Source organism: Lipotes vexillifer, unplaced genomic scaffold (assembly GCF_000442215.2).
Source record: "Lipotes vexillifer unplaced genomic scaffold, Lipotes_vexillifer_v1.1 scaffold1329, whole genome shotgun sequence".
In the NCBI taxonomy this organism is placed as follows: domain Eukaryota; kingdom Metazoa; phylum Chordata; class Mammalia; order Artiodactyla; family Lipotidae; genus Lipotes; species Lipotes vexillifer.
The window spans coordinates 475125-489761 of NW_006797566.1; the positions used below are offsets into that span (position 1 = coordinate 475125).

The 14637-nt window shown below is 52.5% G+C and overlaps 1 protein-coding gene across 6 annotated transcripts in view; it reads left to right on the forward strand.

Annotated features, from left to right (window-relative positions):
- IRF5 (interferon regulatory factor 5) overlaps window positions 1–9940 on the forward strand; it is a 10303-nt gene extending 363 nt beyond the window's left edge. The window contains exons 2-9 of one of the 6 annotated variants that reach the window (XM_007469694.1): window positions 4540–4745; window positions 6730–6919; window positions 7344–7408; window positions 7898–7931; window positions 8110–8379; window positions 8632–9024; window positions 9114–9232; window positions 9534–9940. In XM_007469694.1, coding sequence (XP_007469756.1) covers window positions 4551–4745; window positions 6730–6919; window positions 7344–7408; window positions 7898–7931; window positions 8110–8379; window positions 8632–9024; window positions 9114–9232; window positions 9534–9779 — 1512 coding nt within the window. In that variant the 5' untranslated portion in view covers window positions 4540–4550 and the 3' untranslated portion in view covers window positions 9780–9940. Of the gene's footprint in view, window positions 1–4539; window positions 4746–6729; window positions 6920–7343; window positions 7409–7897; window positions 7932–8109; window positions 8380–8631; window positions 9025–9113; window positions 9233–9533 lie in introns of those variants that run through there. The other 5 variants (XM_007469696.1, XM_007469695.1, XM_007469697.1 and 2 more) reach the window with 5 other exon arrangements.
- The last annotated feature ends 4697 nt before the right edge of the window (window positions 9941–14637 follow it).

Genomic DNA, 14637 nt, shown 5'->3' on the forward strand with positions numbered 1-14637 from the left:
CGCGTAAGGCAGGGCGCGCCCCGCCGTTCTGGCGGCCTCCGAGATGCCTCCTACGTCCTGATTAGCGTGGGGTGCCCCGCACCAGCAGCCTTCGTCCCGAAGGCGCCCGGGGAGCCCGGAGGCGCGGGCGGCGGAGTAGGCACTGCTGCCAGGGGCGCCAGCTCTGCTGCTTCTCTCCCTTAGTCTCGCCACCGCCAAGGATGGGCAGCGCCCGGGCGCCCGGCCTGGGCCGTGGGAGGGGCAAGCCCCGATTCCCCCTTTCTGTGCACTCCAATCCCTCTTCCCCTGGCACCTCTCATCCTTTCGAGTAAGAGAATGAGGTTTAAAAATGTTCATCCTCCCTGGATCTTAAGGCCAATGGCAAGAATTCGGGCAGAGAGTGTGTAGTAAGATGGTGTCAGGCAGAGGCGCCGGCCGTCCTTCGACTCGTGGCAGAGAAAAGACGGCGCTGACCCTCCTCTAACAGAGAGGAACCACGGGCGCGATGCTTCTTAGACTAGTTCCCCCGAACTTAGAAACGAAACAATTAAGAGTCTAAAAGTGGAGGGAAAGTGAGACCAGCCTGACCGTGATGCAGGACAGGAGATGGTGAACACCTGCGCTGGGGTTGTCTCCGCGACCCCAGAGCCGCCGGATCCGGCACTCGGGATCAGGGGCGAGGGGGACTTTCCCGCCCACGCCGCCACCCTGGGCACATCAGAGCGGGGACGAGGGCGGGGGCGCCACCAGCCGGAGAAGCGGTCCGAGAGGCAGACCCCTAAGCCAGCGCCCGGGGCGGGGTAGGGGGGTGGTGGTTCCGTGGGCTGGCCCAGGAGGCGCGGGCAAGCCACCCGGGGAGCACCTGCGGGGGCGGTCCAGAGGGCAGGGCAGGGCCTGGGTTCCACGAGCGCCCAGAGCTGGGACGAGTGACCAGGACCAGTAAGGACGAGGGCGGGGCCGATGCAGGAAGCTAGAGCCCCTCGGGAGGGGCAGCTGGGCCAGAGCAGAGCTGTCGCGCTAGGGCGCTGGGGCTTCCAGCAAGTCAAGAGAAGCCATGGGAAACCACCCTTTTTTTACCTAAAGGCCCCATCTTGGGGTTTTCCCCCTGCGCCTTGGCCTTACCCCACCGTGCCCCTCAAATGAAGCCGAGAGAGGCTTCTTTCGCCGCATCAGCTGCCCCAGAACCTCAGCTATTCTCAGGGTGTGGTCAACTCACCATGAGAGGGCGGGGCTTAAGGTCTTGCCGGGGCAGGGAACCCCTTGCCTTCTCCAGGAGCTTGGTGTGGAGTTTGTGGGGAGACGTCTGAATCAGATAAACTCGGGAGGTGCAAGGGCTTTCTGATCTGCCCACTATTGGGGGCTGCGGAGCTTCCTCCCCTAGGGGGTCCCTGGTGCCCACAATGTTCCAGGCTCCTCTGGTGGCTGGCTCCTGGGACTTCAGGAGATGTGGGGCCTCGCCCCCTCAGGAGGAGCTCCTGGGCTGCCCCTTCACCTCTGGGGGCTTCCTCGGGTCATCTGTAGGCCACACCTCCTTTAATGTTCCCATGGAAGCTGATGCATGCACTTCCGCCTTTCCGCTCCTCCGGTGCTCAAATCCACAAGGCTAGGTCTGAGGGCTGCAGACCGGCTCAGCTGTCAAGGATCAGGGCAGACCCCCTGACTAGCCTGCCCTCTGATGGGAAATCAAGTCCTCCTCCCAGCAGCAGGTAGGGGGTGTAGGATGGAATTTCTCAGGGCTGTGCTATAGCTTCTGGGACACCCTGGGAGTCTGGGCGGCTGCTTCTAAGTGGAGGGAAAGTAGGGATGGAGCACAAAGGCACCGAAATTCGGAACTCCTGGCATTGGGATAGTCTGAATCAGATCCAAGCCTGTCTCCCGGTGGGAGGAAGCCACCTTGGGGAGTTGATGCTGAGCCTGGTCCTGGTGTACCTGGAGGCAGGCAAACCCCCTGTGGCTGAAGACCCTTCTGTGGTATGCTGGACAGACCCTCTCTTGGCCCTGGTCAGGCTTGTCATGGGAGGCTCTCTCCATAGGCCCTCCCTGTACTGCTTGAAGGGGTTGCACCTTACTGTCAAGAGGTCAGTGTTATAATTTCAAGACCTTTGTGTTGAAAAGCAGTGTTGGCCCAGGCCAGGTAGTGTTCCTCGCCCTGATTTCCTCCTTGCCCTGGGCAGAGGACTCGACGTTTCTGGCCTCCCAGCTGCACCACCACCTTTGGCACAGCTGCGGGCTGACCATGTGTGTGGGTCATCAGGAAAGCTTGCCTTGTCCTCTGTGTCAACAGAGCTTTCCTCTGTCCACCTTCTCTTAGCCAGAATGGCCTGCTACTGGTGACTGCCACCCTTCTATTCTAGGACCCAGGCCTTTGGGAGGGTGGGGATGCTACAAATACATATTGGGTGAGGCTCTCCAGTGCTGTGAACCACACAATGTACAATGACTGCCAGCGGGCTTGGGGGTTGGGGGATGGGCTACAAGGTGAGAGATTGAGAGTTTGGTCTGGGGGACCCAAATGTGATTCTCTCCACACCCCTTCCCTCCCCCAGCTCACAGTGAGTCAGGTTTCCGAGTTGTCCGGTCTGGCCACTTTCATTTCCCTTGGGGCTGGGTGGAGGCTAGTGCAGAAAAGGGAACCGAGCCACCCATCTTCTGAAGCCTGGGGGCAGGGCTGGACGCTCTCCTACCTTCCTTGTCCTGGCCCAGCGCTGGGCACTGCTCAGGAGAGGCCTGCAGATGAGACTCCTTAGTGACGTGGAGGTGGCACTTAGCTGCCACAACCCAACAAGGTACTGGGGCAGGGAATTTCAGGGGAACTTCCAAAGCAGGCCTGGGAGGATGGTGTGTGTGTGTGTGTGTGTGTGTGTGTGTGTGTCCCAGTGCAGGCCAGGAAGGCTGCCAGGGCTTGTGTACTCCCAGAAGCCGTTGCTCCCAGCAGCAGTCCTGCCTGTGGTTGGGTGGCTTTAGCTGTTAGAAAGTTCTTCAACCTGGGTCTAGTCTGTCTCAGGTGAGGCCGTCCGGGTGTTGACTTCAGCCCTAGTCTTTGTCACATGGTGGTACCTCTCATTCCCACCCCACTGAGTGTTCACTTCACCTACCCAGATATCCCATTTCCTTCAGTCATTCCTTCCCTGACAGGCCTGCCTCCCTGAGACCCTCACCTGCATCACAGCCCCTGCAGCCTTCCTCTTGGGTCTGGTCTCACCCTTGAGTCAGAGGAGGATCCTGGGGAGAGCAGGGCTGGTTGTGGGGCGGCGGTGGGGGGAATAAACAGCTGGAGGACAGATGCTTCCGACATCCGGTTGGTATTTCCTAAGTCCTATTTTGGTCCACTGAGTGGCCGGGTGTCCGGGAGGGGGGCGAGCGGTGAGGAAGAAGAGCAGGAGGCACTCCTGCCCTCGGAGAGGTTTTGCCCCCCCACCTGGAAGCTGAACGAGATGGGGAAGAGGCAGTGCAAGGCTGAGCAAGAGCCCCAAACCACTCATGTCAACGGAGAAGAGTTCAGGGCCGCCCGTGGCACTCTGGAGAGGGGCATGTGAGTGCCGGGGGCAAGTGTGGGCGCCCTCGTTCCAGGAAGAACGGCCTCTGGAAAAGACCCTGGCCCACCCCACCCTCATCGCTACCACTCCCTCTCCGTTACTTGTGCAGCATCTTCTGCGAGGGACAGTGGTACCAAGGAAGTGGGAGAGGAGCATGGTGCCGGGGCAGTGTGTGCCCTCTTACACACACGCTTGCACACCCACCTAAGTCACATGTGCTCAGCAACTAGAGCCCCGGGCAGGAGGCAGCCTGATTTCTCATCGTGGCTCGGCCCTTTGTTCCTTCCTTGACCAGCGACAGAGTCCCCTCTGAGTCTCAGGACCTCAGGACGGGGGTCTATGATGGCTTGGTCCTTTCTGTCTCTGATCCTGGCTCACAGGTTCTACCCTTGTCTTAGCCGGGTTTCCTAGAAGGTGGTTGGGTGAGGGGTTCTCTGGAGGAGAGGGAGGGAGCAGGGGTGGGGCAGGAAGAAAGCTAAGCAAGGATGTGACCTCAGCTGCAGACTGGCTTCAGTCCGAGTCCTTGAGGAGCCTGGAGCACACATTTGCTCCACCTGAAGCCAGGGGACCAGCCTTCTGTCCCCGTGTGTCAGTCACCCACTGGCTGTGGGCTGTCCCCCCAGAGTGGAGGGGTGGGCCCGGCCCGGGAGCGAGGCAGCGAGGGTGGCTCTGTGCTGTGCCGGCCTCATAGCAGCAGGGCAATTGATGCCCTGCCTGGCACGGGGCGTCCTGGTGGGGCACCCACAGCATCCACTAGAGCTGTACACCCACTCCTTCCTTCCCCCCAAACACAAAGCCCACAGGCAGGGACCCTGTGACAGGAAAGCTGATGGCTGGAGAGGAGAACTGACTTGAGCACCTGGATGGACGGCAGTGACTCCAGCCGCCCGTGCTGGAGGAAGGCAAAGCCCCAACGGCCCGGCCCGTGCCTCTGCGCCCCCCTCACGAGCGCCCACACGCCCCCCTGCTGCAGGGAACAGCCAGCTGACGTGCTGATGTGCTCCCCCTCTGCTCTCTCCGGCAGACGCCTTTGCCATGAACCAGCCTGCCCCCGCTGCCCTTCCTCCGCCCCGCCGCGTACGGCTGAAGCCCTGGCTGGTGGCCCAGGTGAATAGCTGCCGGTACCCGGGGCTTCAGTGGGTCAATGGGGAAAAGAAATGCTTCTACATCCCCTGGCGCCATGCCACGCGGCACGGCCCCAGCCAGGATGGAGATAACACCATCTTCAAGGTAAGCCCTGGACAGGTGTACCGCCTGGACCTCTGAGGCCCCCGTCCCTAGAAAAGAACTCCCTCTACATCTCAGACTGGCCACTCTCCTAGCTGCCTTGCTGCAGGTGACCCCAGGCCTGGGCTAAGGGGCCGCAGGCATCATCACAGTGCACATCTTTCTAACCTGATCCCCAGAGCAAGGTGAGGACTGAGGGACCCCCCAGGAGACCTTCCTGTAACTCTTTCTCTTCCTCCTTGTTCTTGTGTCATTTTCATCACACGTGAGTGCCTGTCCAGGGTGCACGTTTGGTGTACACATATGCTAAAAGAACACCACAGAATTCCCCCTTAAGATTCTTAATACTAGGAGGTAACTACTGTGAATATTTTTTGCTTACATTTCCAGTTTTCTGCATGTGTGTGTATATGAAGTGCAAACATGGAATCAAACCATAGATTCTATTTTATAACCTGTATTTTTCACCCAACATCAGGACTAGCTTTCCTCTCCAACAAATGCCACAGCACCTTTAGTGACCACTGAATGTTCCATTGGAGGGGTTAGCACACTTTAGTCACCCAGTCCCAGTTTTTGGACACCTCAGGTGGCTTTCAGGGTCTCTTGTGTTGAAGACCACATTGCCATGGATGCCCTCTAAACTCTTACCCATGGCACATCTTAAATGATTTTCTTTGGGGTTAGTTCCTCATTAAACATTTCTGGGTCAAAGGGAATGCTTCGTTTTAAAGCTTTGGCTACGTATTTCTTAGTCTTTGCACTTGGTATTTACCTTTTCAAGGTTCCTTTCAAATCCATTTCTGAAATATTTTTGAATAGGTAACATGGTCATACAATTCAACATTTAAGAAGTGCAAAATGGTTAACAGCAAAAAGTCTCCCTTATGGGAGACTGTCCCCCAGGCACCCAACCCCCTCCTTTGGGGCAATTAGTATTATCAGTTTCTTGTTTATCCTTCCTGAGAGATTTTTGTGCATATACAAGCAAATGTATACCTATGCTTTCCCCAACTTTTGACAAAAATGGTAGATGTTTACATACCCTTCTGTACCTCATTTCTTGAAGATTACAACATGTTAGTATATCAAAACTTCCCTGTTTTTTTTTTCTTGCTGCCCAGTATTCCATTCTATGGGTTGGCCATAATTTAACCAGCTCCCATTAATGGACATTTAGATTATTTGGGGTCTTTTTCTTTTGTAAACAGAGCTGCAGTGAATAACCTTGTATGTGCAAACTTTTGTGCGGATGCTTCTGCATCCGTAGGATAAATTCCCAGAAGCCAGATTGCTGGGTTAAAGGGCAGAAACATTTGTAATCTTGATATCAACCAAATTGCCCTCCAAAATAATAATACCAGGAGTTCCCTGGTGGTCTATAGTGGTTAGGATTTGGCACTTTCACTGCCACCGCCCGGGTTCAATCCCTGGTCAGGGAACTGAGATCCCGCAAGCCGTGCAGCGAGGCCAAAAAATTATAATAATTATGATAATTGTAATAATACCAACAGCTGAAGTGTACGGAGTCCATCCCAAGTGCAGACACAGTTCAGAGAGTTTCTGTGCACTAGCCCTGAGTCTTCACTGCCACACTGCGAGGTAGGCACTGTGTTGGGGAGATCAAAGCAAAGAGAGGCAAAGTAACCCGCCCTGGCAAACAGCGGGCGGTGGCAGATTCCGGATTCAGTTCTGCTCCAGATCCCATGCTCTTATCCACCATGTTACCCCATCCTCCTCAGATATTGTACCTATTTGCCACCTTAGGACCAGTGAGTACAATGCCCTTCAAAGCACCTAGATTTCCTTTAGCTTGTTGGAGCCCCAAGGGACTGGCATCCTATCTCCCACCTTGCAAACGGACACTTGGGCTCCACCAGTGTGTCGCTGAAGATTTCACCGCACAGCAGCGACTCCCACTGGCCAGGAGGGGCTTTTGTGAGGGGTGAGGTTCTCTGTGGTCGCCTGTCTTGTCTTCCTGACCTAGGCCTGGGCCAAGGAGACAGGAAAGTACACCGAGGGGGTGGATGAGGCCGATCCGGCCAAGTGGAAGGCCAACCTGCGCTGTGCCCTTAACAAGAGCCGTGACTTTCGCCTCATCTATGATGGGCCCCGGGACATGCCGCCTCAGCCCTACAAGATCTATGAGGTCTGCTCCAATGGCCCCACTCCTGCAGGTATCCTGTCTGGCCCTGTGTGGGACACCTGGGAGGCTAGGCAGGAAGGGCCAGGGGCCCCTCCAACGAGCAGTGGTTGGGGGCATGCTGCTAGGTCATAACATCCAGGGCTCCCAGGGGTGGATCATTTGTGAGGCCAGGAATGGCTTGGCATGGACGAGGCCCCCAGGTTTGTCTTCCTCAACCCATCCTGGTTCTTGGCTCTTGGCTCCAGTGAATGTAGGTCGGGTGGCCCAGGGAGCAGAGTGCCATGGGGTCAGGGGCATCCCTAGTGATTGCTGGTGGCTGTGCGGCCCTTCACTCACTCTGTTTGGGCAGCTCTGGGCAGGGGGAGAAGCCACAGCAGGAGCTGCCACATGGAGCCCTGGTGGCCTTCCTCCTCCTCCCCCACTGAACTCCTTCTTTTCTCTCCCTCATTCTGCAGAGTCACAGCCCAGTGAGGATTACACTCTCGGTACAGGAGAGGAGGAGGAGGAGGAAGAGGAAGCGGTGAGCTCGGGGGCCGCTCTTCACAGCGTCTGCCCGCGCTGATGCGGTGGCCTTGCTAGGGCGTCTCTGCTGCCCCCACTCTGCTATAGGATGGAGCAGTTCCATTCCTCTGGAGCCCTGCTGCTGTTTCTGCAGCTCTTCTCTGAGTTTCTTCTCTCGGGATTCTGGAGACAGGAACAAAGTCACCACCTTGAACCTCCCTGGGACTTTGTTGGTATAAAGCATGCTCACACATGGTCTTGCCCTCAGCAGTTGGGGCTTAGTAGGTATTACTACCTGCAGAAGGCGGAAACTGGGGCGCTGAGAGCCTACTGACGTGCCTGGGATGGCCGAGCTGGGCCTGGAGGCAGGGTCTGGCCTCGCCTAAGCGGAAGACCAGGGAATTGCCTTGTGGGTCTCATTCTTTAGCATCAGATCAATTTAATAACCTGTCCTCCCTTCTCTCTCTCTGACCTCCTCCCTCCTCCTTTGCCTGTGTCTTCCTTTCAGCTCCAGAGGATGTTACCAAGCCTGAGCCTCACAGGTGGGGCTGGGAGGCGGTGTGGTTGGGGGTTTAGTATAAGGAGGAGCTGCAGGTACCATGGGTACCTGGGAGGGGGCTGAAGGGAGGCTGGGGGGCAGCCCAGGGCTGGGAGTAGGTGGGCCTGGGAGGCAGCTCCTGGAAGTGGCATTGAAGCTTTGTCCGCCGCCACCTTCCATAGAAGCAGTGCAGCCCGGTCCCCCCATGGCACCCTATTCTTTATCCAAAGAGGATGTCAAGTGGCCACCCACTCTCCAGCCACCTGTGGTGCTGGGTCCCCCTGCTGCAGAACGCAGCGTCCTGGGCCCTGCCCCTGGCAACCCTGCTGACTTTGGGGGGCTGCTTTCTGAGGTCCTGCCGAGCCCGCAGCCTGGGACCCTGGCTGCCAGCCTGCCCCCCACAGGCGAACAACTCCTGCCCGACCTGCTGATCAGCCCTCACATGCTGCCTCGTAAGGACCCCGGGGCGGGGCGGGGCGGGGCGGGGCGGGGCGGGGCCGGGAGAAGCAGCGCTGGGAACATGGAGGATGACTGATGACGAGAACAAAAACGCCCACGCCAGTCCCTGCTTGGGTGGAGGAAGGAAGTGGGAGAGCTGAAGATGGCCTGGCCATGGGGCAGAGAGGGCAGAGAAAGTCAGTGGGCTGCGGAATGGGGAGGCGTGGGGCTCACGGGCGGGGCGGGGCTGCCCCTCTGCCCTACAGTGACCGACCTGGAGATCAAGTTCCAGTACCGGGGGAGGCCACCCCGGGCCCTCACCATCAGCAACCCCCATGGCTGCCGGCTCTTCTACAGCCAGCTGGAGGCCACCCAGGAGCAGGTGGAGCTCTTTGGCCCTGTGAGCCTAGAACAAGTGCGCTTCCCCAGCCCCGAGGACATCCCCAGCGACAAGCAGCGCTTTTATACCAACCAGCTGCTGGATGTCCTGGACCGCGGGCTCATCCTCCAGCTACAAGGCCAGGATCTGTATGCCATCCGCCTGTGCCAGTGCAAGGTGTTCTGGAGTGGGCCCTGCGCCTCAGGCCATGGTTCACACCCCAACCCCATCCAGCGGGAGGTCAAGACCAAGCTCTTCAGCCTGGAGCATTTTCTCAATGGTGAGGGCCCCATGTCATGTTCCTCTTGGTCTCCTTTCATCCAGGGGCATGGTGCCAGCCTCTGATTAAGGGTCTCAATCTCAATGCAGAGCTCATCCTGTTCCAGAAGGGCCAGACCAACACCCCACCGCCGTTTGAGATCTTCTTCTGCTTCGGGGAGGAGTGGCCTGATTGCAAACCCCGAGAGAAGAAGCTCATCACTGTGCAGGTGTACCCCCACCCCCCACCCCAACTCTGCTTTGGTTTGAATACTGGGGAACCCTGGGGCTAGGCCCTTGCCCCAGGGTGGAGGCACAGGGCCCTCTGGGTGGTGTGAACTCAGTGGTCAGAGTTAATCAAGGATCAGTGCTGCCCACACATAAGCAGACTCTCTATGAAGTAGAAGTTGGTGCCCTGTCTTCCTGGTGGATGCAGCCCACCACCTGACCCCTGGAGGACGCGCTCATGCACAACTGGATTGGACAGCCCTGCCAAGGTTCTCCCTGTCCTTTCTCCTCTTTGCCCCCCAGGTGGTGCCTGTAGCAGCTCGGCTGCTGCTGGAGATGTTCTCAGGGGAGCTTTCTTGGTCGGCTGATAGCATCCGGCTACAGATCTCAAACCCAGATCTCAAAGACCGCATGGTAGAACAGTTCAAGGAGCTCCATCACATCTGGCAGTCCCAGCAGCAGCTGCAGCCTGTGGCCCAAGCCCCTCCTGTGGCAGGCCTCAGTGCTGGCCAGGGGTCCTGGCCCATGCACCCAGTCGGCATGCAGTAATGCAGCTGCAGACAGTGACTGGCCCAGGCTTCCAGGGTGGCTGTGCAGACCGATGCGGAGGTGCGATGGCCTCAGTGGGCACCTGGTGGGCGGCAGGGTCCTACCTCTGGGTCCTCTGGAAGTGGATCTGGGTCACGAAGAAGAGGGAAAAGAGGCCCGAGTTCCAGGTTCTCCTTAGAAGCTGACGGAAACTGGAAGCCAGTTTTGCTTTGAGGACTCTGTCTTCCTGGATATGCCTCTCCTGGGCTGGCTGTGGGGGAACTGGGGGAACTGAGCCATCGGCACCAGTGAGGAGGGAGGGGGCCTAGTTGTACAGAGGGAGTTGCCCCAGAGTGACCCATACTTGTGGTTGCCCCCATTTCTTCTGGCAAAAAGAGCCAAGTGCTGTGGGTCAGGTCTCCCTGGCAGGTCCTCTGCAGGGCATGGACCGGATATTGGGGTTCCCTAGCTTGAGCCCCACTTCCTCATCTTTCTTCCTCCAGAGACAGAGATGAGCACTTAGGTATTACACCAGATACTTAAGGCTGGCAGCTACCTCCCTTCAGAGTCTAAGAACCTGGGGTAGAAAGTGGAATTTTACCTATTTTTGGATTAATAAATATTAAAAAACAGACTCAGCTATTATTTTCCAGTACCGGTTGCTCCCATGCTATTCTACTAGACCGTATGTCTCATACCAGCTGGCCCTCTTTCCCCCAGCACCTGCCCTCCTGCTCTGGGGCCGCTGACACAGGGAGGGCTTGCCTTCCAGGCTGATGAGTCAGTGGGGCCTTCATAAGCACTCAGCTGGCTGGCTTTGCTTTCCAGGAGGAAGCTGGCTGAAGCAAGGGCGTGGACTTTTAAATGTGTGCAGAGTCTAAAATCCTGTGCAAATCAATTCCTGTAAGAAATGGTGAAAAAGGAAGGGCTGGATTTCAACTAGGGACCATTACAATCTGTTACCCTCATGTATATTCATATGCTATTAAACACATTAGGACAATGCATACAAATTGGTAGCTCACTGTTTGAATCTGGCTCATAGATGTTAATTTTCTGACCTAAACAATTCTGCTCTTATCTTTTTATTACGGAATGTTTTAAGCATTTGTGAAAGTAGGGAGAATGGTATGAAATTCCCATGTAGTAGCTCCAACAATAATCAATTCATAGTCTTTCTCATCTAAACTCCCAACCACACCCCCACCCTGAGATTATTTTGAAGCAAATCCTAGACATATTTCAGGTATAAACAGTATATATCTCTAAAAGACAAGCACATCCTAGAAAACTACAATATCGCACCTAATTTTTATCAAATATCTAGCATTTAAAAATTTAAGACAACTAGAGAAATTTTATTCCCTTGCCATTTAATTGTGGAAGAAATTGCATTTTTTGTTCTGCATTTTGTTTTTGCCTAGATGCTCCAGACTGCACCTGTTAACATATTTTGTCTCCTGTGTTTCCTGTAAATTGGTACTTTGATCTGGACCCTGGATTCTAGAGGCTTAATTGGATACACGTTTTTGTTTCGACTACCTTTGACTTGTGGGTATTGGAATTGTTTCCGATTTTTAGTTATTTTACATAACGCTGTAGTGGATAGGCTTGTGCGTATTTATGTATGTTCATATTTTTGCCTGTATATCTTTAGGATGGCTCCACAGAAATGGGATTTCTGGGCCAAAGGATAAATATGTGTCTAACTTTGCTAGATATTGGAAAAATTCTGATAAATCTCTGAGCGTGGCTGTTTCCCCACTGTCTCAACAGATTATAGTGTCAACTTTTTGGATTTTGGCCAACCTGATAGGTGAGAAATAGTATCTCTACCATTTCTCATTATGAACAAGGCTTAGCATCTTTATATGGTTAAGTGCCCTGTGCAGATTTTAGTGATTTTTTAAAAAAATAAATTCAGAATAGTCTCAGATTTACAGGAAAGTTGCTAACAGAGTGCCTATATAACCCACAGCCAGTTTCCCCAGTTGTTAACATCTTACATTATACCTTACATTACTATGGAACATTCGTCACAACTAATGAAACAAAATGAATACATCATTATTAACTAAATTCCATTCTTTATTCAGATTTCATTAGTTTTTATCGCATACTCTTTTTCTGCTCTAGCATCCCATCCAAATGATCACATTACATTTAGTCATTATGTCTCCCTAGCCACCACTGGTCTGACAGTTTCTCAGACTTCCCTTGTTTTTGATGACTTAGATGGCTTTGAGGGTACATTTTAGAATGTCCCTCATTTGGGATTTATCTGATGTGTTTCTCACGGTTTTTGTAAGGAAGACACTGAGGTTAAGTGTCATTCTCACCAGTCATATCGAGTTGATGAATTACAAAGCTTGGCAGGAACATCTGACTGACTTCTGCAACACTGCAGGAAGCTCAGTTGCTGCTGAAAATCTTCCTTGGGCTTCTACTTATATTTTGATTTCTTAAAAATAAAACAATGAAAGCAGAAACAAAAAACAGCATACCTGGCCATTATTTCTTGTAGATCTGTGTGTTGTAGCCAGTGGTGGATGAACACTACCCCTCCCCACCCAAAATAACAGACACTGTAAGTTCCAGAGCTTAAAGGCAGGACAACGTGTTGCTATGCACTGCTCCCTAGCTACGCTAAGTTCCAGTTGGCAGTGGCCTCTGCTAGTGTTTAAGTTGGAATCCACAGAGTACTGACGCTCATGGCCCTGGGGATGAATACACCCATCTAGCACCCTGTAGTTTACCTTACATCCTTCCTGCAGGCCCCTCATCCCCACCAAGTTCATCCTTGTACCCAACAAAATATTCCCTTTTAATTCAAGACTCCTTCCCCTTATTCAGCTTTTCACTGACCTAAAGAACTTTTCAGTCTTTGTCGAGTACGAGAGAAATATTGACAGCTTTTCCCCATTTTTGTCAGAGGAATGTTCTCACAGGCAACTTTCTCATTTGCTAGTAATACATCTCACAAAAATCAGGCATACCTTGTTGCATAATCTTGAATGTTTAACTTTTCTGGATTTTGGCTTTCATCCCTGTAAAACGATTTAGTACCCAGGCTACACAATATGGACACATACTTTGCATTCATGAGGTCTTGATGCCATTTAAAAGTTCCTGTCTTATTTATCTTACATTCTCAGTTATTGATCTTTATAGAACAGGTACATAAAAATTACAAGTTACTTTAGTTTAGTACAATCTTGCTGGGAATAGCCCCATCGGGTGATCTGTGTTTCACATAATCGTGACTAAAATTTCTTGGCTAAGTCAATCACGGAAATAAGGGAACAGATCCATGGGAACTTTCTGACTTAGGTAAGTTCAGGTGCAAGACTCACTCTACTTCCACTAGACAATGTCAAGCAGGAACACAATATCTACATTAGGGTACCTGATCCCAAACAGTTCCTTTTAAATTGAAATTTAGGTGGGTATCCTTGCTATGCCCAAAATTAACAAGACTATTTGTAAGAATTAGTCTGAATCAATCTGTTAACACTGAAGAGTAAGCAGTGAGAACCATTAATAAGAGTTCTGGGTTTCAAAGCTATAGCTGTGGAGAGGATGTTCTTGACATACACTAGGATATGTATTCCAAAGGCTACTTTTTAGTGGCTGGGGAGAGTTACATTAACCCTTCCACATGTTTTCCAGTCCCAGACACAGCTTTTGGTGATAAAAGCCAAAATCCTTAAACAGAGAAAAGTCAACTGGTCATTGCAAGGACCTAGGGTTGGACTAGGCTTCAAAGTTTTACTGTCTAACCAGAAAATGAGCAGGATGGTGAGGGCAACGTGCTGATCCCCAGAATTTGATAATCTTACTCCAAACACCGTTCCATATTCAAGTTTTTTTCTCCCCTTCCAATATTGCCTTTTTAGAGAATCAAACTCTGAGTACCACTGATGTTATGCAGGGAGGTTTGTTTCATGGATTCCAAATACTAGATGCAACTCTGTGGTCAAGGTTATTAGCTCAAAGCCCAATTACTATAATATACTGTGTGATCTCATTTATATAAAACTCAAGAAAATGCAAACTAATTCACAGTGATGGAAAGCAGATCAGTGGCTACTTGGGCATGGGAAAGGATGGGAAGAGGCACGAAGAAACTTTTGGGAGTAAAGGGTGTGTTCACTATCTTTTCTCTTGTTGTGGAGCATGGGCTCTAGGCGTGTGGGCTTCAGTACTTGTGGCACATGGGCTCAGTAGTTGTGGCTCGCGGGCTCTATAGCGCAGGCTCAGTAGTTGTGGCACACGGGCTTACTTGCTCCGCGGCACGTGGGATCTTCCTGGACCAGGGCTCGAACCCGTGTCCCCTGTATTGGCAGGCGGATTCTTAACCACTGCACCACCAGGGAAGGCTATTACCCAACACAGCCAAAAATAAATAAATAAAATTAATTTAAAAAATAATATTTTTTTACATACATACATACACACACAGGTGTATCCTATGTCAAAGCTTATCAACTGTATACCTTAAACATGTAAACCTTAAACATGTACAGCTTATTGCATGTCAATGATACTTCATTACGGGGTTGTTTTTTTTAAGATCAAATAAGTACTCAGTAGGTTAGGAAACAATCTACTTGGGTGCCCACTGTAAAAAGAATATGCTACATTTTGTTTAATATGCCAAGTGACCCATCCTCCTTCCCACTGAGGCCATATGAAAGGACAGAATGTAGCAGGAGGACTTTTAGGGTAAACCAGAAGAATAAAAGATGCAGAAAGAGCCACTCCCCTGAAATATGAAGGGTCTGGGGCAGTAATGGCAGGGCCCTGAATTTCAAACTCTGTACCCAGATGCCCATTAGAGAACAACTAAGACTATTCACTTAGGAGGTTTAGCTGTACC